At 42.2% G+C, this 24,425-nt stretch overlaps 1 protein-coding gene across 1 annotated transcript; it reads right to left on the reverse strand.

Moving 5' to 3' along the window:
- Positions 1–22,768: 22,768 nt before the first annotated feature.
- On the reverse strand, positions 22,769–23,803 carry LOC122751984 (POU domain, class 5, transcription factor 1-like). Its single transcript, XM_043999250.1, has one exon. It carries the CDS (start codon positions 23,801–23,803, stop codon positions 22,769–22,771), a length of 1,035 nt encoding a protein of 344 aa, XP_043855185.1.
- Positions 23,804–24,425: the final 622 nt, after the last annotated feature.

Here is a 24,425-nt window from a genome sequence, read left to right on the forward strand (position 1 = left end):
CAGGGGAGGAAATAGACAGGTGAAGTCACTTTCCCATAGTCACAGCTAGGAGGGATAAGAGCTGGGACATCAACCAGGGATCTCCAAGTCCAATGCTTCCACACCAAGTTGTCCAGAAGATACAGTGAAGCGGTATACCCAGAGTACCTTGTAATCCTTAAGGGTGCTGCAGAAATGTCTATTGCTGCTGTTATTAAGGGGAAGGGAATAAGCATTCATTAAGTGCCTACTTTGTGCAAGTCACTGTGCTAAGTTCTTTAGAAATCACCTCTCATTTGATCCTCACAATAACCCTGGGACGGGGAGGTGCTATCACTCTTCTCATTTCCCAGTTGAGGAAACAGAGGTAGATGGAGGATAAAATGACTTGCAAAGGGAGGTCAAATTTGAACTCAAGTCTTCCTGACCTCAATCCCAGTGCTCTAACCACTGTGCCATCTAGCTGCCCACAATTATACCTCACTATGAAATGCTTTCCTCATAATGATACTGTGGGGTAGGTGTCCACAAATAAGATTTCTCTGATTTTTCATAGCATAGAATCATAGATTGAGAGATAGAATGGCTTCAGAAGTCATCTAGTCTAAATTTCTCTCTTTGACAAGGCTCAGTGGGTAAAATGCTAGCTTGGAGTCTGGAAGACCTGAGTTCAAATCCAGTTCCAAACACTTCCTTAGCAGTGTCACCCAGGGCAAGTCACTTCACCTCTGTCTGCCTCAGCGTCTTCAATTGTAAAATGTGAATGATAATAGTACCTACCTCCCAGGGTTGTTGTGAGGATCAAATCAATAATATTTACAAAGCACTTAGCACAGTGCCTGACACATAGCATATACTTCCAAAAGACATTTCTTTCCTTCCCCCAAATGAGGAAGCTGAGGCTCAGAGAGATTGAATAATTTCTTCAAGGTCACAGAGCTAGTAAATGCTAGATCAGACATTTAATGTGGCATGATTCTTTCTTTCTTTCTTTCTTTTTTGCGGGGCAATGAGGGTTAAGTGACTTGCTCAGAGTCACACAGCTAGTAAGTGTCAAGTGTCTGAGGCTGGATTTGAACTCAGGTCCTCCTGAATCCAGGGCGAGTGCTTTATCCACTGTACCACCTAGCTGCCCCCTAGATCAGATATTTAAACCAATCCCTCTGACTCCTAGATCAGCCTTCTTCTGCTATGTCACTCAAATCCTCCATTTTACCAATAGGAAAAATGGACCTGAGAGAAGGGAAATGCCTTGTCAAAAGCCATAAAGATTAAAAATAAACATGGAGCAGAGACTAGAACCCAGGCCTGACTCAAAGTCTGAAGTGGCCAATCCCTGTGGAGGCTGACTGGGCTTTGCCCAAAGGAAATCTCAGCCCATGACCATGAATTGGCTTATCAGTCAGTTGGATGTCCTTGGTTGCTACTGGGGGAGGGCAGGATGAGAGAGGATGACTTACTCATTGAATCCCATCCTTGCTTCTGGGTTTCCAAGCTACTTGGGTGACTTTGGACAAGGTACCCTCTCTCCTTTCTGGGTCTCAGTAACCTGCTCTGTACAGTGAGGGCAGGGGATCAGCTGTCTATCAGGTCCTGTCCAGCACTAAGCCTTTGAGGTGATGCTTCCATGACTCCTGATTCCACATTTGGGGCTTTTCTCTGTACTTTACTGCCTCTCTCCTGGGGGCAGGGGAGTCCAGCCCCCCCCCCCCCACTACACCTCCCCCCCCTCACCCCCAGCAAAGAGAGAGCTTCTAATGTAAACAGCCACAACAGCAGCTGAAGAAAAGTAGGATTGCTTAGAGAGAAATCCCAGGGAAGGGCTCCCCACACTCTTGGCAACCTGGTCAGTCAGGCCTGGCTAGCAGGGAGACAGTCTGCTTGTGGGGAAGGTGAATCAGGCCCAGAGCCTGCAGCCAGGAGGGAGGGAGCTGTGGGGCATACTTTACACAATGAGAAAGGGACAGAGTGTTTGTAGGCTGAGAGAGATGACTATTAATCCCACCGAGTCAGAAAGATCTTCAAACCTCAGAGTAGCCATCAGCCCAAGGGGAAGCTAAGGGACAGGCAGTGTCCAATAAAAAAAATATCCCTTAAATGGCAGAAGATTGGCCCAGAGGGTTGAGGTGGGGTATAGGAGGGGTCCAGGCCTGGGGGTTGGGGTGTGAAAAGGGAGGCAAGAAGAGTTCCGTTGGGTTGCTATGGTAACCACAGTCTTTAGAAAGAAAGAACCAAACCAAGCTTTCAGGTGGAGAAGACTTAGTAATGATGGTCAGATGGGGGCTTTGGGGCATAATTTGGAGGGGGGATCAGGGAAGAGGCACCTCAGCTTCTTTAAGGCAGGGCAACCGTCTGGACTGGCCCCCAGAACTTTAGAACTTCATGAGTTGGACAAATAAAAGCATCTTCATAAAAAAGACAAAGTAGCTACGGTCATTTAAGCAAGAGACTTCTTTTCCCTGGATCTTAGATTATCTACTCTATGGTGAGTTAGCCTTAGGCCAAAGACCTGCTGGATGTCCCCAGCTTCGCTACAGAGATGTATGCAAGCGAGACTTGAGGGCTCTGGGAATAGACATCGGCAGCTGGGAGGAGATGGCCAAGGAGGGAGCCTGATGGAATTCAGTACTCAGGAACAGCTTGCGCGCAGCTGAGATGGGCCTTCAAGCTCAGGAGGAAGAAAAACGAATGAGATGCAGGAACCGATGGGCAACAGAGAGTACAGTTTTCAGATGTCCTCATTGGGGCAGGAGCTGCGGCTCCCATATCGGACTGCACAGCCACACTGTGGCCTGTGGCTCTTCAAGGTGTTGATTGTCCATTGAAATGAGGCCTGGGCTGGGACCTATTGTTGGCCAATCAATGAGAGCCAGAGTTATTTGGGTTTAAGGAGTGATCCTTAGGAGATAGCTAGTACCATAAACCAAGATATTTTGTGAGGTTTCCATAAACAATCATATTACTTTGGGCAGAGCACCTGAATATAAGTGTATGATTCCCTTAAAGTGAAGAGGAAGAGGAGAGAAGACTAGGGGAGGGAGGGGGAGGGGAGAGACCAGAGTTGTGTTGTATACATAATAGATCAATAACATTTATTAAGCATCTACTATGTTCCAATCACTATCCGAATTGCTACATACATACCTACTCACATGCATATATATATGGCATCCAGGTAAAGTTGGTGATACAGGTAGGAGTTGATGAGAAATGTTAGGGCTGAATATAAACATTTGGAGGTCATCTGCATGGCGATGATCATTGCACCTACTCATGAGATCATGCATTCAGTTCAGCAAATGTTTTTTAAGCACCTACTGTGTGTAAGGCATTTTGCCAGGTGGTGAGCATGCCAAAGATGAAAATAAAACACTTCCTGATCTCAGGAAACTGATATTTTATGGGAAGCAAGAGGCAAGAAGGAAGAGGGAAAAAGGAATGTAACAGGTACATAGACAAAAGTACATATATAGTAACAAAAAGAAATTTCAAGAAGTTGAGGGCCTTTGTGCCAGAGGCGTTTCCTACTATACTTTCAATGAATAAAGAAATGATTCTCTGTATTATACTAAATAAAATAAAACTGCAAACGGACATGGAGCCAGATAGTAAAGGGTTTTAAATGGCAGGTTGATGAGCTTGTATTTAATAGAAGAGCCAATAGGGAGCTACTAGCGGTTTTTTGTTTAGGAGAATATGATCAGATCTAGGCTTTAGAAACATTGCTTCAGCAGCTGAGTGAAGGATGAATTAGAAAGGGGAAAGACTGGAATCAGAGAAAACAATTAGGAGATTATTTAAATAGTCCAGGTGAAAGGTGATGAGGGCCCGGTCTTATAGATGTTTTTGCTGAGTCATTTCGGTCTTGTCAAACTCTTTGTGACCCTATTTGGGGTTTTCTTGGCAGAGATACTGGAGTGGTTTGCCATATCTTTCTCCAGCTCATTTTACAGATGAGGAAAGTGAGGCAAGTAGGGTTAAGTGACTTGTTCAGGGTCACATAGCTAGCAAGTATTTGAGGCTAGGTTTCAACTCAGGGAGATGAGTCTTCCTGATTCCAGGCTAGACTCTATCCACTGCAAACCTAGCTACCTGTTTAAAAGATATGTGATTGGAAAGAAGAGAATGGATCCACGGCATACTTGGAGGTAGAATTGGCAATGCTTGACAAGTGATTGACTCACCAGAAGAGAGGTTTAGAGAGAAAAGGAAAGAGGGCCCAGGGCAGAAACCTGGGGGAAATTAACACTTAGGAAACAGGAGATAGACAATGATCCAGAAAAGGAAACTCAGAAGAATTGATCTGACTGGAAGAAGGAGAATAAGAATATGGTTATTTCTCAGAACCCAAGGAATGAGAAAGTATTCCAGAGGAGCATACAGTCAACAGTGTCAAAAACTGCTAAGAGATCATAAGGAAAAAGATTGAGAAAAGGCCATCAGATTTAGTAACTAAGAGATCATTGGTAATGTGAGACCCCCAGATGGCAGCTTTTGGTAACCTCAGAGAGATGTTTCAATTGAATGCTGGGATTGGAAGACAGATTGCAAGGGGTTGGGAAGTGAGTGAGAAGAAGGAAATGGCAGTAAAGAGTATAAGTGACTTTTTTCTAGGACTTTGTAGAAGCGAGAAGAAATATATGATGAAAGCTTTGAGGGGATGGCAATCAAATTAAAGGTTTTTTTTTTCTTTCGTTTGTTTGTTTGGTTTTGGGGGAGGCAGGGCAATGAGGGTTAAGTGACTTGCCGAGGGTCACACAGCTAGTAAGTGTCAAGTGTTTGAGGTCAGATTTGAACTCAGATCCTCCTGAATCCAGGGTGGGTGCTTTATCCACTGTGCCACCTAGCTGCCCCCAAATTAAAGTTATTTTTTAAAGATAAAGTAAACCTGGATATATTTATATGTCTTGGGGAAGCCACTGAGACATAGGGAAATATTACATATGAAAGAAAAAAAGGAATAATTGTAGAGGCACATTCATCAAAGAAATTATAGGAGATTTAACCAAAGGCATGAGTAGAAGATTGGCAAAGAGGAGAGTCTCCTCTTCATCAGAGACTAGAGGGATGGGAGATGATGGAGAAGGAGGAGATGATGAAAATAAAAGAAAAGTTCAGAGTGGGAGAGTGGAGGGAACTCACAATGTTTGGACTAACTTTTTCTCAGTAAAGTAGGTGAGGTTCTATGTACAGAGAGAGGAGGAAAGGAGTGATGGAACAGTCTTGAAGACACAGTGAGTAGGTTTAAAAGAGCTAGCACGGAGGTATGTGATAAATAAACAATCAGGAAAGAACGAAAGGTTTATTCTAAAGCAAATGGTGTTTTAGAGAGGATAAAAAGAGGATAAAGACAAGGCGTAGGAATGGGGCAGAAGAAATGCTATGAGGTTATGATTAGAGAAATGAATTTCCGAGTTATGGATCATGAAATTAGAACGTTTATGGGTGATATTGAGATTAAGACTATGACTTTCGGGGGTGGCTAGGTGGCGCAGTGGATAAAGCACCGGCCCTGGATTCAGAAGTACCTGAGTTCAAATCCAGCCTCAGACACTTGATGTCTAGCTGTGTGACCCTCCGCAAGTCACTTAACCCCCATTGCCCCGCAAAAACAAACAAACAACAACAAAAAACAGACTATGACTCTCCTTTTTGAGAGGAGTGAGAAGAAGTCATTATAGTTTCAGAGATTGAGAAACAGTAAAATAGAGTATGAGGGATCATGGATGGGTATATTGAAGTTTCTGAGTATCAGTGAAGTTGTTGGGATTGTGAGGAAGACTTTGAGTCAGATAATATACTCCCTGAGAAAAAAGGAAGATGATTTCAGCAACAACCTGAATAGAATGACAAACACACTTTGGGGTCAAACCTAAAGATGGTGCTGAATGATAGAGGCAAATGGATAGTGTGGAAATGGCAGTAAGGAGAAAGGAGTCTGCTCCCTCTTTCTCCTGGTCCAGTGTTGGGAGGTGGTGGGGAGGTGGGAGAGGCATGAGAGAAGATGAACCTAGCTTTGTAGAAAGTGATCAGGCTATTCAGAGTCTTTGAGGGAGAAGAGCAGTGGTCAGGGGGCACTTACCATAAGTACAACATAAAAATGGGAGCAAAGGATATCTAGTACAAAGAAAAGTCCACCCAACATAGAATGGCTGTCCCATAGAGCATAATGGAGAAGGAGAACAGAGCAGCATAGATTCCCAGGAGGAACTGGGCCCAGATGGAAGGCGATGAGAGATCAGGGAGTGGGCTCATGGAAAAGGGGGTTTTGCTTCAGCAGATGTTGATTCTGAATCACATTGATTATGACAGGAAGAGGTGGGAGTTTGCTAACTGCGTCACAGGGGAAAAATGATTGAATGGGGGGGGTAACCTCCTTCAAGGGTACAAAGATAAGGATATACAAGGTAGTTTGAGGAAGGATTGGGTGGTAACAACTCAGGGGATCAGAGAGTTATTTCACCAAGGAGTTCCCACCTGATTTGAGTATCGAATGAGGGGCAAGCAGAATGAAACAGAATATATTCCAGATATGGGGAATGGCTTGTGTGAATGCTTGGTTGGGTTACATTCCCATGTCAAATTATAAGAATAGTCAGTAGTCCATTTTGACTATAGCTAATAGAGCACATGAAGGGGAATTGCATGAACAGAGAATGCATGAAGAGGAAAAGAAAGCAGGAAGGATATATAGATCTGCCATGCCAGACACTATAAAGATTAGTTACTTGCAAAAAGAAGTACAGGAGAGACTCTTAGAAACTCACAGGAGATAAATCTAAGAAAGAAATCAGCAATAAAAGCCATGGCCACAGATGATTATACACAAATGCCCAAAGCAGTCAATCAGTCAATAAACACTTTTTAAATGCTTACTGTGTGCCAAGCACTGTGGTAAGGGCTGAAGATACAAATAAAAGCAGAAATACAATTCCTGCCCTTGAAAAGGTTGCATTCTTAAGGGGGGTACATAAAAGGGAGATGAAAATGGTGGAGGGAGGGCAGAGGAGAAGGTATCACTGTTGGGGCATAGTGGCTAAGCCTGAAGAGTCCAAAGTGGAACTAGAAGAGAAATGAAGGATGGCTAGCCTGGAATATTTCCTCAAAATGGAGGTCCCAGAAGGAACTTACCAATGGAAGAAGGCACCAAGGGATTTTTCAGGGTCAGAAGTCATCTGAGGCATGGTGGCTAAGTAAAGAGAGTCAGTAATAGAGCTTGGAGGGAAATAGGTATGAGTAAAAATTTTTGTTGAACTGGATAGAGATCCTAATGCAAGGAGACCAATTTGACATCCTACTCAGTACTGAGATTTAATGGGCTGTATTCTGGGATTCAGACCTCTAACTCTAGAATTATGCACACATGGGGTTCTTGGGTTAGTGCTCCCATCCAGCTTTTCCCCTGGGAACATCAATTAAACTGAACAATTCTACAAGCATTTATTAAATGCCTACTATGTGCAAGACACCAGGATAGGGGGAGGAATTTATGTCCCTTTGCTTCCACTCAGGGTCTCCCCCACAGAAACATCAGAATAGAACTTGAGTCTAGATCTATAGAGGAAAAAATAAAAGGGCACTCAGTTTTCATGCACAAACCCAGGCTAACAAATATGTCAATTAAGTTTTATTTTACCTGATCCCCCCCAAAGTGAAATATGATGCATTTGCTCCTGAACCCATAAATAATGCAAATAATTCTCCCTCCCTCCAATGAGTCCCACTTTTCTCAGGGACATGATTCCACTGTGGATGAGGAAGAGAAAAGTATGTGAATATACTAAAAAAGTAAATCCCCTTCACTTGTAAGTAAACATCCTACAATAGTGGATTCACAGGGCTCAGGTTTGCTCATCTACATCACAGTTCTGTCCTTGTTGGCTCTGACTCTTTTCAGTCCAAGAACTCCTCCATCTGCTCCAAGGAGTAGGCATTGTCCACAAATTCCTCTCCTTCTCTCTAGAGGGTCTGGTGTCATATTGTACTCATTTGTTCTTCAAGTGTTCTCATAGGCTCCTGGTTTTATAAACAATGACTTTTTCATGAAGGCAATGAAGAAGGTGATGATGATAAAGGTGATGGAGGTAATGGTCTTGATGAGAATGAAGGTGATAAATGTGATTATGAAGATAGTACATGATAAAGAGGATGATAAAGAAAAGAGATAATCAAGGTATTTTTTTTCTTAAACTTTATCTTTTCAGCTCTAAATTCTCTATCTCCTACCTCCTCCCCACCACATTGAGAAGGCAAGAAAAACAAAAGCCATTACAAAGATGTAGAGTTTAGAAAAACAAATTCCTGTATTAGTCACATCTAAAAAATATCCCTCCATCTTTCTCTATGAGTCCAACAGTTCTCTAAGTGGGAGCAGGTAGCCTATTTCATCATGAATCCTCAGGAAATACAGTTGGTCATTGTGTTGATTAGAGTTCCTAAGTCTTTCAGAGATCTTTATCTTTACAATATTGTTGTCATTGTATAAATTGTTTTACTGCTTCTGCTTATTTTAATTTGCATCACTTCATACAAGTCTTCCCAGACTTCTCTGAAACCATCCGCTTTGAAGAAGATCATATTGAAGATGATAAAAGTGATAGACACACTATGAAGGAAAAGATCATGATGAAGATGAAGACAATGATGATGATTCCTCACTCAATAATTACCTTCTCCTGTCAATCTCACATACCACTTTGTAGCTCTGTGCATTTATGTATTATGTATTATAATTTTTTGTTTGTGGTTTATCTCCCTGCTATTTTCACTTTTTCCCAACTTCCTTTTTTGTCCTTAGGAAATTTTTCACACATAGAGAATGAAGTAAAGGCCTAACACTACCACCACCACCACCAACACATCTAGTGCTTTCAGATTTGCCAAGTACTTTATAAATATTACTTGATTTCAGCCTCACATCAACCCTAGAAGGCAGGTGCTATTGTTATTTCCATTTTAAAGATGAGGATGCTGACTTGGCTAGAAGCACACAGTGTCTGAGGTTGGATTTTATTTATTTATTTATTTAATTTTGTGGGGCAATGAGGGTTAAGTGACTTGCCCAGGGTCACATAGCTAGTAAGTGCCAAGTGTCTGAAGCCATCTTCTGTCTGCCTCAGTTTCCTCAACTGTAAAATGAGCTTGATAACAGCCCCTCCTTTTTGGGGGGGTTGAAGCAATTGAGGTTAAGTGACTTACCCAGGGTCACACAACTAGTAAGTATCTAGTGTCTCAGACTGGATTTGAACTCAGGTCAAGGGCCAAGAAGGGCAAAGCAATGGTAGCTTCCTATTGCCTTTAAAAATAAAACATCAATTCTTCAGCCCAACATTGCAATCCTCCATCATCTGATTATGACCTATGTTTTCAGGGGGGTTTTCTCCACAATCCTCCCACCTGGTCTGATAGCTGTACCTGGTTGATAATATTCCATCTTTTTTCACCATGCCTAGGTACATACTGTTCCCATGTCTAGAATGTGTTTTTCCTTGGTGATGCATCTCAGAATTCCTAGCTTTGTTCAGATCCCAACTCAGGTGCCATCTCCTCCAGGGGGACTTTTCTGATCCTAACAGTGGTTAGCACAGGAATGTATTGAAATACTTTGTATTTACTTATCTTAGTATGTGATGCTTTTCCCCAGTAAGGGGAATAATTGACTTTTTAAAAAATTTTTTTTAATTTTAGTGAGGCAATGGGGGTTAAGTGACTTGCCCAGGGTCACACAGCTAGTAAGTGTTAATTGTCTGAGGTCGGATTTGAATTCAGGTACTCCTGACTCCAGGGCTGGTGCTCTATTCACTTCAACACCTAGTTGCCCCAATGATTGACTCTTTTTAATCTTTGTACCCCCAACACCTATTGTAATTATTTGTACACAGTAAGTGCTTAATTAATTTTTGTTGAATTTCATGGAAAACACCAGTTTCTTCCCAGATCCCATTCCTAATTTCTTTTATGGCCTTTAGGAAAGTGATCATGCTTCAAAGGTGCCAGGGTCCATTTCTGAGGCATCCCAGGATCCCCAGACCAGTCAGAGAGCCAAAGGCAACTCTGTTTTTTCCATGCCTACATAGAAAGCTGCCACCGTAGTGCCTCTGGGCCTTCTGTAAGGAGAATAGTCAGGAATGTCATCTCCCAGCCCTGAGTTTGTTCGTCCTCAATGACTGGAACAAATCCCACTGGGGTATTGATTGAAACCATTACGGATTCATGGAGACAACACTGGGACGTGGAATAAGAAGCAGACACTGCCGTTTATTTCCATAAGGTAATAATAATGCGTTCCTTTGCTTTATGAAGTAGAATTTGTTATGGCAGATGAGCCGTAAAAAATTGCCAAGTTTAAAAAATGGAAAAAAAAACTATAAATAAATTTGTAATTTTAACATGGATTACCATGTAATTGAGAGGGTGAGCCTGGAGCAGAAGTGGAGGCTGCCTCCAACCTCATAGTCTCTTCTTTGAGGCAGTGCTGAGGTGCTGAGGCAAGGGAAGTTTCTTGAATACTAATCTTTTTCTTTTCTTTTCTGTTCTTTTTTTTGGTGGGGCAATGAGGGTTAAGTGACTTGTGCAGGGTCACACAGCTAGTAAGTGTTAAGTGTCTGAGGCTGGTTTTGAACTCAGGTCCTCCTGAATCAAGGGCTGGTGCTTTATCCACTTGGCCACCTAGCTGCCCCTTGGAAAACTCTTAAAGAAGGAAGCCTGATGTAGTAAGAAGACCACTGGAATGAACCAGAAGATAAGGGAATGAATCTCTGTTCTGCCACTTGTACAGTCTTGGGCAGGTCATTTAACCTTTATGGGCCTCAGTTTTCTCCTCTGTAAAAGACAGATAATAAATTGTAGGACCTACCTCACCAAATTGTTTCAACAGCATTTGGTAAACAATAAAATGTCACAGAGATTTGAATGGTCTCGAGCTTTTCTACTTACTAACTTTGTAATTCTGGGCAAGTCACTCAACCTTTTGCGACTCAGCTTTCTTGGTTGTAAAATGAGGATAAATAAGGGTTAAACAAGTTATTTCAAAGAGTTGTGTGAGAAAAGCACCTTGGAAAGCACACAGGGTTATCAAAATGTAAATGATTATTGTTAATCGAAGATCCTGTGTAGAAACTCTTAGCAGGTAGCGAACAAGAGGAATGGAAAAATGGAGATGGGGAGGGGGATTTGAAGCAGCAGATTTTGAAATATTGTTGGGGAAGGAAAGAGGGAGGCAGTGGTCAGCTTAAGTGAAACACAGTCCCTACCCTTGAGATCCCCAAGCCTGAAAGTGAAACATAGCCTCTGTGATTTTATTAGAGGAGCCTTAACTTGAAGAAAGAGAAAATCCCTATTTATGAGGAACCTGTCAGTCTAATGGAGGGGCTCCTAATCTGGTGGGTGAGATAATGTTTGCCTTCAGGAAAACCTCAATCTTATGGGAGAGATATCATTTTATCCTCAGGGATACCCTTAGTCTTTTAGGGGAGATTCATTTCTTTCCCTCAGGGATCCCCCCCTTTCATATGACAAGGAAGTCTCAGTGGCTGCCCCTCAGGGAGCTCTGAGTGTAATAACTCAGTCCCTGAAAGTCCCAAACCTCTAGGCTAATGTAGGACATATAATCCTAGCCCTCAGTTCCATGGAGGGGCTGAGTGAAACAAATGGCTGCACATGCATAGATAGCATGAAAGCCTGGAGTAGATACTCAGGAAAGGCTTTCCAAGAGGAGATGAGTTTTAAGTCAGGATTTGAAGAAGGAGAAGGACATTGCCTAAATGAGAAAGAAGATCATTTCTTCCCATATGAGATCAATGAAACCATGTGTGTAACTGAAGTGCGTTAGGTGGGTTAGGGAATAAGGATCAAGGTTGACAGACCTTTCTGGGTTTTTTTATTTGTTTGTTTGTTTGTTTTATTGATTTTTGCAGGGCACTGAGGGTTAAGTGACTTGACCAGGGTCACACAGCTAGTGTCTAGTGTCTGAGGCCGGATTTGAACCCAGGTCTTCCTGAAGACCTTTCTGTTTAAATGGCATTGCAAAGGTCTTAGAGGAGCCCAGACCACACCAAGAATATCCCAGCCAAGATCTCAAAGGGCACGAGATGGAACAGGGAAACATATGATCAAAGGGAAATCAATCATGGTAAGATCCTCCATCTAGTCCAGGACTGAACAAGAAGATGGCCAGAAGCCTGAAGGTGATTGAAGAAGAGATACAAGAGGGGAGGTAGAAGGGAACACAAGTTTTAGTTAATAATAATAATAATAATAATATTCATAATAATAATATCCAACATTTATATGGCACTTACTATGTTGCAGTTACTGTGCTAAGTACTTTACAATTATTCTCACTTGATCCACATAAAAACTCTGAGATATAGAGACTATGAGGAAACTGAGGTTAGGTGACTTGCCTAGGGTCACACAGTCAGTAAGTGTCTGAGGCAGGACTTCCTGCCTCAGGGCTTCCTGATTCCAGGTAGATTTCATCTATCACACCACCTAGTGATTGTGATGTTTAAAATCTAAATTGTGGTCGCCTTAAATTAGAAGCCTCAGCACCAGTCTTTGGGCATTAAACATTTATTAAAGCATACAGGTATTCACAAGGAGTTCAGAAAGTTAAGAAAAAGCATATCTAGCCTAGAGTTCCAGCCTAGTTGGGTTCTTCCTCAAGTCTTCCTCCAGGAGCCTGCTTTAATCAGGAACTCCCCAGCAAGCTGATTGTGGAAGATTTTTATAGGTCTGGAACAGAGGCAGTCCTTACACACTGCTTCAAGCTGACTGGTTGGCATCATCCAAATCCATTGGTTTTGAAGGTGTTCTCAAGTTGAGTTCACAGTCTAGCTTCTGAGAACAATACCTTCTTAAGGGATAGCCAGGTGTGATTACAATCCAATTAACTTGAAGTAGGCTAATCAGCAGTCAATCACTCTCACTTGATTCAATCAGTATAGATTAATCTCCAGGTGGGTCTTTGAGTATCTGCTAAATCCCATTATTTCATCACATGACCAATAATGGGGCCTGGAGCCAATGGAATCTAGGAAGGAAGGAAATAAACATTTATCAAGCACCTACTAAGTGGCAGGCACCATGCTAAATACTTTACAAATATCATCTCATTTGGATCTCACAACAACACTTTGAGGTAGGTGCTATTGCTGTCCCTGTTCTTACAGATGAGGAAACTGAAGACAGAGATTAAGTTGCTAGCCCATGAGCTCACAGCTAGTTAGTGTTTGAAGCTGTGTTTGAATTCAAGCTTTTCTTTTGCCAGGCCCAACACTCTATCCATGGTAGCCCCTAACTGCCAACCTAGGTCCTGGTCTGTTAGAGCAGTCACTCCTGAAAAATCACTGCAGAAGGGTATAAGGCCAAAGGCACTCCAGAAACTGGAAGTTAGCATTCCTATGAAGAGACAGGGCCATCTCAGTATCCAGATACCCTGTAGAAGCTAAGGAACCTTCCAGGAGACAGGAGCTGACATCTGATTAGGTCTTCCCAGGACAAAAAAAAAATGGTTCTTGGTTGAAGTTTATGCAAAAAGGAGACAGAGATAGCACTAAAGCCACAAAGACATGGAACAGAAGTCAGGATTTGCAATAGAAGGTAGGGCTTAGTTCTAGCTGTCCCATCCAGAACGAAAATAACAGTGGTATCTAGACTGAAGAGGGGACAAGAACAAACAAAACCTATGCAAACATTCAAGACTATGAAATTGCAGATCCTGGTCCTGCCACAAAGTCTCAATCTAGGAACTCAGGGTATGGAAATAAGTAAACACAAGAAATTTCTGAATACAATTCTCCTAATAGATTAGGAGAAGCCCAAGAGGTAAAACCAAAAAAAGAGAGGTACTCTACAAGAAGTAAACCTAGAACCTCAGAGACAAGAATGAAAGAATGATTTGGACTCAAAGATTCCAAGAATGGCTGGGGGGGGGGGGGTATAACCTAGACATAACAAAAGTATTTAGAAATAAAATTGAGTTTTTGAGGAAAAGTCAGAAGGTGATAGTTTAGGTTCAGAAAGTGGAAAAAAGTCTGTAAGTAGTGGATTTTCTAAAAAAAACAGAATGAAGAAAATTGAACTTAATAAGTCCATCAGACAACAAGAAATATTAAAACAAAAATCAAAGGATTGAAAAACTAGGACAGGTAAAGCATATATTATCAAAAACAACTGACCTTGAAAACAGGTTAAGGAGATGTAATTTAATAATGACAAGGCTCCCTAAAAAAAAAAAAAAGAACCTACAATCAAACAAAAAACGTGGGTCCCATTTTTCCCAACTCATAAAAAGTCCTGTCCAGATCTATTAAAACTAGAAGACAAAATGAAAGTACTCAGGTTTGTATATAATTCTACTGATTTAGAGTTTTCATCTAAAGTGGTCAAAAGAGGGAAGAGTGTGAGCTCACAGGTGCCCACACACAGAGAGAAATGTTTGTAATATAAAAATAAAACTTGATTAAAAAAAGAAAATAAAACATGCAGGGATATTAGTATAATCATCCAGAAACAAAGAGTTCCACTACAAAGAAAACATAGGATCATTTCAAAACAATCCTTCATCTACTATAAAGGAGAGGAAATCTTGGAATGTAATATTGCAAAAGGCAAAAAAAAAAAAAAAAGTACTTACATGGAAGAATAATTTACCCTGAAAAGTTTAATGTAATCCTGCAGTGAGAGAAATGATCCTGAATAGAATAGAGGACTTTCAAGGATTCCTGATGAAAAGATTAGAGCTGGGTAAATCTTTGAAATGCAAATACAGGAGATAAGAGAAACCTAGAGAGATAAATACATTCAGGCAATTGGAGAGGTTAAACTTGGGGAAATGTAGGTAATACTTAAAACCAAAGATATCAATAAATTAACTTTTTTTAAAAAATTGATGGGGCGCTACTGACAATTTTCTAGCAGAGGAGTGACATGACCTGATTTAGGTGTCTGAAAAGTTTTGTCATTAATATGAAGGATGAATTATAACAGGGAGAGAGTGAAGTCTTGTAAGAAGGCCATTGAAAATGTCCTAGTGGGTAGTAATAAGATTCTGAACTAGGGTTGTACCATTATGAAGAGAGACAATGAAATAAATGTAAAATATTGTGGTGCTGTAATCAATGGGACTTGGTAATTTATTGGATATGAGAAGTATAGAAGAAAAGGAAGAAGGAAATTTCAGTCATGAACATAGAAAGTAGGATGAATGATTGTGCCAGAAATGGGTTATAGTGACATCAGAATGAAGAACACATTTTCAGAAGAAGATGGTGATTTCAATTTTGGCCACAATGATCTGGAGGTTGGGAATAGCTAAGTGGCATGGTGCATACAGCACCAGCCCTGGATTCAGGAGGACCTGAGTTCAAATCTGAACTCTGGCACTTGACACTTACTAGTTGTGTAACCCTGGGCAAGTCACTTAACCCTCATTGCCCTACCAAAACAACAACAACAAAAACAAAAACAAAAAAACCACAATGATCTGGAGGTGCCAGTGGGACATGTCCTGAAAGCTGTTGGAGAAAGGCTCCTGTCACTTCAAAAGGTCAGAGAAGCACTGTGGCAGGATAGAAACCTCTGGAGTCAGAGACCAGAAGTTAAAATCCCATTTCTGACATTTATTACCTATGTTACCTCCAATAAATTACTTTGCTTTTTTAGGTTTCAGTTTCTTTAGTGGGAACTGAGGGTGTTGGATTAGATCGGTGAATTCTAAACCTTTTTATTGCCATGGACTCCGACAGCCTGGTGAAGTTTGACCTCTTGTCAGAATAATTTTTAAGTGCACAAAATAAAATGTATAAGATAACAATGGAATCCAAAGACACTAAAATACAGTTATGAATTTTTAAATTTTTTTTTTTTGGTGAGGCAATTGGGCTTAAGTGACTTGCCCGAGGTCACACAGCTAATAAGTGTCAAGTGTCTGAGGCTGGATTTGAACTCAGGTCTTCCTGACTCCAGGACTGGTGCTCTATCCACTGTACCACCTAGCTGCCCCTGAAAATATTATTTTAAACCTAAACTCATGAACTCTACATTTCAGGACCACTGGATCGGATGGTTTCTGAAAATTCTTACAACTCTACAATCTAGGATTCTGGGAGGAAAAATTATTTTATAAGAAAAGGTAAAATTTGCATATGTAGATTTGGAAGTCAATGTCAAAAAGTAAGGGAGTTGACTAAAGGCTCACCTCAGGAGAAAGGGGAGAGAAAGTAAAGAGGAGCAAGCACAGAGCTTTGGGCAACACCCACTTGAGGCATTGAGAAGAGGTTAAGATGTTAATAAATGAAAGAGAAGAGTAGACAAGTAGGAGAGGAATCAGAAGAGTATATTAAAGGAGAACGTAGAATGGGTTTAGTCAACAATGTTGAAACCTATAGAAAGATCAAGGGAAATGTGATCAGTAAATCCAAGGGGAATACTTTAAAAACCAGAAAGACTCATCTTCATGAGTAATTGATCATTACTGAGTGTAGTAGAGTAGTAAGGGCTAAAGCCCAATCACAAAAATAGTTTATTAGAGAATGGCATGTAGAGGAAGTAGGGACATTGGTTGTAGTCAAGAGTTACAGCAGATTTTTCAGTGAAGGGAAGGAAAGGGATAAGACAGCAGTGAGGCAGGCTAGAAGAGTGAAGGGCTGGATTTTTTAGAACTAAGAAGACTTGGGCATGTTTTAGGTAGAAAGAAAAGCGCAGGATTATAATTAGAAATCTTAGTATCTGAGGCAAATTCATTTTTGGGAAGGATTCAGTGATGCATGTAAGTCCCAGGAGAGATAGTCCAAATGAGGACTCAGTCACATAGAGAGCAGCCACCCTGTCTCTTCTCCATCCTCCCCTGACCCGGCTGTCAAGTCAAGTCAATAAGCAGTTAAGTGCTTACCATGTTCCAGGCACTGAAAATATAAATACAAACAGAAAGATGATCCCTGACCTCAAGGAATTTGCACTCTGATGGAGGGAGAATATACATAGAAGATGAAAAAAGAAGGAGAAAAGGTATCTAAGTGAGGGCATGATAGACAAAGTCCGGAATCAGAAGTGCAGACCAATAAGGAATGAAGAAACCGCTGGCCTGGGCACTTTCTTAAAATCGAAGTTCTGGGAAGAACTGTTCAATCAGAGGCAGTGAGTGAAATAGAATGTACTTCCAAGGTGAGGAGCCTTCTGTGACATGGGAGAGACAGTCTGAAGAATCAGGAGTATAGCCCAGAGAGGTCTCTGCTGCTTTTTACCCTATCAGAGAGCCTGTCTTTCCTACCAAACCCCTGAGGGGATGAAGACTAACAGAAAGCTAAAAGATGCAGGGGAAAGTGGTTTCCATTGCTACTGTAAAGAGGAAGCATAACCCTCCCATTACAAATATTGGTGTCTGGGACAACACCCTGGATAACTGTCTGTGGGAAAAGGGCAGTGATAAGAAAGATTGAAGATGCTTGAGGGGGTAGTCTAAGACTGGAAAGAAGGAGAGAAAAGGTGAAGGTACTGATTAGATTTGAGTGATGGAATAGGGGAATTGGGGGAATTCATATCAAATTTCCTCCATCTTCTCTGTGGCATAGGAGGATTCATCATCTATTATGAATTCAGGGTTGAGAGATGGAGTTGGTGCCAAGAAGAGAAAAGAAAAGGATTAGATCAGTCACTATGAGGAATGGGCTAAAGAGACAAGGGCAGAGGAGAAGGACTGTCTAGCTGCAGAGAGGACCCAGTTGATGTTATAGACTATAGCATATGTGTGTGTGTGTGTGTGTGTGTGTGTGTGTGTGTGTGTGTGTGTGTGAGGGGAGGGTGGGATTGGGTTGATCAGGACACTCCTGATCAATTAGTTCTTTCCAGACCAGTTTATGAAATTATAAAAAGGGGTAGGTAAGAGAGAAAATGAGATATTGCTGTCAAAATGTAGAGGTGTGTTTACACCTTGTTAATCCTTGAAGTGTGAACAAGTATTTATACATTATTATTGTTACCCTTTCACAAGTTGTGAAGTTCTCCAGGAAAACTGGATGGATTTGGAGAGCAGCTAGGGAAGTCTCAGTCATGTGACTGAGGTCCCTTCAAAAAGTAAGACACACTCTCTAAGGAGAAAGTTCCAAGGAGTGTGACCTCTGGCAGCAAAGAAGAGAGCCATCTATGAAATAAGAAACTAGACCTTTAAAGGAAACATCTCCATCAAGCAAACCCAGAGAGCTAAGGGAGGAGACAGCCCCAAGTAATGTGAACTCTGAGAATCAAAAAGAGACTCAATCTATAAGTGTGAGCTGGGTGGGGGAGCAGGGGTGGGGTGGGACGGGGAAGGAAGTTACCTGAATGGGTCAGGGGACTCTACAGAACTATGAATTTGCAATGGGTGAAATTAGCTTCACCTCCATATCCTCTTCAATGATGCTAAGTAGTCCTGAAACAGAAGCCTCTAAAATAAGGTAAAAGGTTTGCCTTCACATGTAAACTTCTTCAAATAGATGTCTCTCTGTTACCAAAACATAAGGTTCTACCATATTGATTCTCAAGCCTAAACTGGAGCAATTGGAACTAAAAATCCTGTGAAAACAAATGTTGAAAACTATCCTTATATGTAATATGTAACTGGAAAATTATAGAATACTTTAAAAACCAGAAAGACTCATCTTCATGAGTGTCTGGCCTCAGACACTTACTAGCTGTGTGACCCTGGGCAAGTCACTTAACTCTTTCTGCCTCAGTTTCCTCATCTGTGAAATGAACTGGAGAAGGAAATGGCAAACCACTCCAGCATCTTTGCCAAGAAAACCCCAAATGGGGTCAGGAGGAGTTGGGACATGACTGAAAAATGATTGAGCAACAACAAAATAACTGGTATTCTGAGCAGCAAGTGTGAAAGGTAGCAAGCCACCAAAGGGCTGTTACACTGGCATAGAGTTGGGTTAGAAGGGCATCCTCTGGACCCAGCAAGTGGGCACTGCTGAGCTCAGCCAAGAGCTGCCCCAAAGTAGCCTCTCAAATCTTGCTCCCTAGACAAAATATCAGTCCCTATTATCACATATTGTCTGTCTTATTAAATAGTATGGGTCAGAGGACTGGGCTAGGAGGCAAAAGATCTGTATTCAAGAGTCTGCACCACCATTTAATAAGTTGTATGATCTTGAACCATTCATTTCCTTTCAGTTTTCTTCTTAGTAACCAGAGGATGCTGTGCTGAGGGATCTCTAAAGTCTCTTCTAGCGCTAATATTCTCTTTTCTAATATTCTTTTTGAAAACCTCTAGTGAAGAGAACACTCCTCCCTTGGGGAGGTCTTTCCTTATTTGGTTAAAAGCCCATGTGGATGGAAAGTTCTTCTTGTCATCCACCTGATTATACTAAGTAGCATTTCCACCAGGACTCAGGGGAAACTTTTGAGGAGGAGGTGATGAAGAGAAAGCCTACACACCGAGCAGGGATCTGGGTTTTTTCATTCTAAACTTAGTAACCACCAACAGAAGCAAACATTCAAATAAATAAACAAATGAGCTCATAAATAAACTGAAAATTACCATATTGTAGAGGTGACAAAATCCCGAATTTGGTGACAGAAGATGAAATTGCAGCATCTCAGGCTTGGAAGGGACTTAGGAGACCACCGAGTTTGACCCATAAATGAACCAGAACCCCTGAGTTTGGATCCCAGCTCTACAACGTGGTACTTGTGTGGAAGGTCACTTCTCCTCTCTGGACCTCAGTTTCTTTAAATATAAAGTGGACTTCATCTCTATGTTGGGCTGGGCTTGACCCAGGCTGGTCCCTGGGTGGTTTATATCTGGTACTGGAAGTGAATGAGATAATGGGTAGTCATTCAGCAGTTAACAAGAGGGGATTCACTTGGCCTTAGAAGATAAAGGATACTAGACTAAGATACAGCACTTAACTCAGATAGATCCAGGCAGAGTGAGTGACTGGCCTTGGGATAAGTTGCAAGTCTGAAGGGTCCATGTGTCTGGGCCTTTTATGCCCTTAGGTGACCAGGAAGCTGGGTCAAAAGCTTTTCGTTTAGTCTTACCCTCTTGGGCCAATTAAATCTTGTAGACTTGACCTTTTAGGAGAACTAATCTAATCTAAATAGTGGACAGCTAGGTAGTTTAGTGGAGAGAGCACTGGTCCCCTGGAATCAGGAAGACTCGTATTCCTGAATTAAAATCTGGCCTCAGACACTTACTAGTTGTGTGACCCTGGACAAGTCACTTCACCTTGTTTGCCTCAGTTTCCTCATCTTTCAAATGAGCTGGAGAAGGAAATGGCAAACCAATCTTGGATCTTTTCCAAGAAAACCCCAGATAGGGTCACAAGGAGTCAGACATTACCAAAATGACTAAACAACAAGAGGTACAGGGTGAAGGTACAGGGGGGAGAGGTTTAGTAGATATTGATCCTATTACAATTTCATTACCACCTTCACCCCCTCTCATTTCCCTCATCCTTATCGTCATTATCTTATTTACACTCATCTTTATCATCATGGGAACATACGATCACAGAATTAATGCTGGAGTAGACCCTGGAGGCCATCTAGTCAACACCATCTCATAATTATTTAGTTAAAACTGGGTCCAGGGAAGTTAAGTTAGAATGAAAACTCAGGGTTTTGTTTTTTTTTTTAAATTTGGAGTCAGGGTTATCTGACTGTTTGCATTCTGCTGTTCTTGCTCATTATAACCATCATCTCCTTCCCTCCCCTGTCAAAGTTATGTTTTGTTTTTCAGGGAGACCTGGGGGGGGGCAATGAGTGTTAAGTGACTTGCCCAGGGTCACACAGCTAGTTAAGTGTCATGTCTGAGGCCATATTTGAACTTAGGTCCTCCTGAATCCAGGGCCCATGCTTTATCCACTGCACCACCTAGCTGCCCCCACCCCCACCCCCACCTCTGGTCAAAGTTTTCAGAAGAATATCTGGCATTTTTTCTGTCTCCCAAAAGCCCAAGGGTTCCTATCATTTCTTGGGATCAAAGCTTCTTTTTGGTTCCAAGTGGTTCCTGAAATGGCTAAAATTAATTTTCAAGTCTTAAGGGGGAGAATCACTTCAATATCAGTCCAATGGACTTGAATTCAGCACTATAAGCTCTAGAACCCAGAACCTTTTCTATGCTCTCAGTAACATCAGCAGATTCCTAAGGTATACATACATATCTAGAACATGAAAGGGCCCTCAGAGGCTGTCTAATCCAAACCTTCACTTTTTTTTTTCAGATTGAACCATACTATTTTTACTTTTTTTAGGTTTTTCCCTATTGCTCTGATTCTTCTTTCACAACATGACCAATGTGGAAATATGTCTAATGTCATTGTACATATATAACCTATATCAGATGGCCACTTTGGGGAGGGGGGAAGGGAGAGGGAGAAAAACCTGGGACTCAAAAAAACTATCTTTACACAGAACTGGAAAAAAATACTAATAAGTTGAAAAAAAAATAGAAAAAAGAAAGAAAAATTCCACTAGAAAGTTCAGGGCAGGAGGGCTAGACAATTCTTATGGGAAAGATCTGGACATCTTACTAACCCATAAACTCAACATAAACCAATTATACGAAAGCAGGAGGAGGGGAAAGCTGTCACACAATCTTAGTAGCTAACATTAACAGTGTTAGGCGCTATGCTAAGCACTTTACAAATATGATCTCACTTGATCCTCACAACAACTGTGGAAGGCAGTGCTATTAGTTCACACAGGCCACCTAAGACCGGATTTTTTTTTTTTTGGCATGAGGGTTAAGTGACTTGGCCAGGGTCACACAGCTAGTAAGTGTGAAGTGTCTGAGCCTGGATTTGAACTCAAGTCCTCCTGAATCCAGGGCCAGTACTTTGTCCACTGCACTACCTAAGACCAGATTTGATCAAGTCTTCTTAAATTCAGACCTCATGCTACAGTTTCAAGGAAGAGAACTAAGTATTCTTTGTCCTTGTTCAATCATGTTCAACTGCTGAAACCCCATTTGGGGTTTTCTTGGCAGATATTTTACAGCTGAGGAAATTGAGGCAAACAGTGTTAAGTGACTTACCCAGAGTCACACAGCTAACGTCTGAGGCCAAATTTGAGGTCTTCCTGACTCCAGGCCCAGCACTCTATCCACTGTGCCATCTAACTGCTTTGTCCTAGTCACACCAAATCGATGTTTGTGTACCACAAAAGTCCACTGTATAAGGACCAAGAGGATGAAGTATATGAAGAGCATGTTATATGACACAGGTAGCTTAATGTGTATATAGATAGAAATATAGACTTGAGTCAGGATGACATCCACAGCAAGTAATTGAACTTCTCTCGCCTTAGTTCCTTCTTTGTAATATGGAATAACAGCAGCAACTACCTTACAGCGTTGTTGTGAGGCTCAAATAAGGTAACAAATCAAAAAGCTCTTTGCAGACCTTAAAGTGCTACACACAAATGCTAGTTATTATATAATGAATGGTTTGAAGCAACTAGGGATGTTTAATTTGGAGAAGACATGGGGGACACACAAGACAGGTCTTTAAATATTTTCAGGGCTTTGATTCGATTAGACTTGCTTTAGATTGCTTTATTTAAGAGTTGGGAGATGAAAGAGATGTGGAACTAACAAGCAACAAACTTCCTAATTTCCCTCCCACCTATTTCCCTCAAAAATCTGTTTATGAATATCTGAAATCTTGGTTCCATCCTTCCCTGTTCCTTAATACTCCCTGGATATAGAGAGCTCAGTCAACCAACTCCTAGACCTGAAAACAATTTGTTGGGTTCCTCATCTCTCTATTCTCTCACCTCCTCTGCCCAAGGATGGGCTTGCCCTTCAGCTTGAATGCATGGTGGAGCCCAGAGAGGAAACAGGGAGAGGGGAGAATGCATCCCCCTCTGTGAAGGGAGCTGGGGAATAAAGAGTAGTGAAATGAGGGCCCCCATAGCTAGGATGACTGAAAGGAGGGCCGGGAGCTAGGGGGAAAGGCATAGGTCCCCCAGGGAAGGACCCAGCTGCTTCAAAATCCTCTCGGGGTGAGTTGCTGTTGCTGCGCTTGCCCTTCTGACGCCGGTTACAGAACCAAACCCGGACAACATCTTTCTCAAGTCCCAGCTCCTCGGCAATATTGCTGATCTGCTGAAGTGTGGGCTTGGGGCACTGGAGAAACATGCTCTCCAAGTTTCCCCGAACTTCGTTCTCCATGCTTGTACGCTTCCTCTTTCTGGCTTGCTGAAGGACTGTCTCAGCCTTGCAAAGCTCCTGAAGGTGGTCATTGTCATTAGCTGCTTCTAGCCCCTTCTGTAGCAGAGGTCTGAGCTTACACATGTTCTTGAACCTGAGTTGTAGTGCCTCAAAGCGACAGATGGTAGTCTGGCTAAAAACCTTGCCAAACAGAGCCCCCAAGGTTATGCCCACATCAGCCTGGGTATAACCCAGAGTGATCCTCTTCCGCTTTAGCTCCTTGGCAAACTGCTCCAGTTCCTCTGGGGAAGGGGTCTCCTGTGGCTGCTCGTCTCCACTCTCCACCGGCTCAATCTTGGTGACAGGAGCTGTAGCGGCGGGCTCTGGGGAATTGTCCTCGGAAGGGCTCTCTACCCCGGGACCTGTATCGCCGTCGGAGACCGCGATCTCCTGAGCAGGCTGAGCCATCACTCCCATATTGGGCTGAGGTTCACAGTAGACACCTCCTCCCCACATATCGTACAAGGGGTGGTACGGGGCCATTCCCCAGCCGTCGGGTCTCAGTCCTGTCCCGGCCCCACCGGGTGGGCCTTGAAAGCCGGGCCATTTCCACGTAGGTTCGGACCCTCCAGCCCCGCCACCGCCCGGCGGGGGCGAATAGTATTCAGGAGCCAGGTGTCCGGCCATGCCCCAAACCTTCACTTTACAGAGAAGCTGACGCCCAGGAAGGCAAAAATATTTGTCTGAAGTCATAAAGGTGGTAGGTGTCAGAGGTAGGATTTGAATCAGTCAATCAACAAATAAACATTTATCAAGCACTTACTGTGTGCCAGGCACTGTGCTGTAGTCATGTGACTCAAGAGCCAATGCAGCACACTTACTTTTGTGGCAGGAATAGGCCATCATGTCTGTTCTCCACCCATCTGTATACCAACCCACAGGGGGATCTGAGGATTCACTGGATTTCCATAACAGAGATGAAACAATGGGGATTAGGTAGTATGGTGGGATGAGGGTGTGGGAGCACCAACTCTGGAGTCAGAGGACCCACATCATACCCACCTCTGTCATTTACTGAGTAATCTCTGCTAGTTACTCCCTTCTCTGAACCTCAGTTTCCTTTGCCATAAAATAGGAAGATCAGCTTAAATGATCCCCATGGTCCCTTTCACTTCTCAACCTTATGAAGCTTCTGGACTGGATGAATAATTAATTTCACAATTCGTGAGCATCTACTGTTTACAAAGTTGAACCATTCCCAGCCATCTCTGAGCCTTGTTCCTTCCAGTCTGGCCTCCTCCTCTAACCA

This window comes from Dromiciops gliroides, chromosome 3 (assembly GCF_019393635.1).
Source record: "Dromiciops gliroides isolate mDroGli1 chromosome 3, mDroGli1.pri, whole genome shotgun sequence".
NCBI lineage: Eukaryota > Metazoa > Chordata > Mammalia > Microbiotheria > Microbiotheriidae > Dromiciops > Dromiciops gliroides.

Excerpts from the sequence above, each read along its gene's own strand:
- LOC122751984 (XM_043999250.1), bottom strand. The coding sequence starts at position 23,803 with ATGGCCGGACACCTGGCTCCTGAATACTATTCGCCCCCGCCGGGCGGT.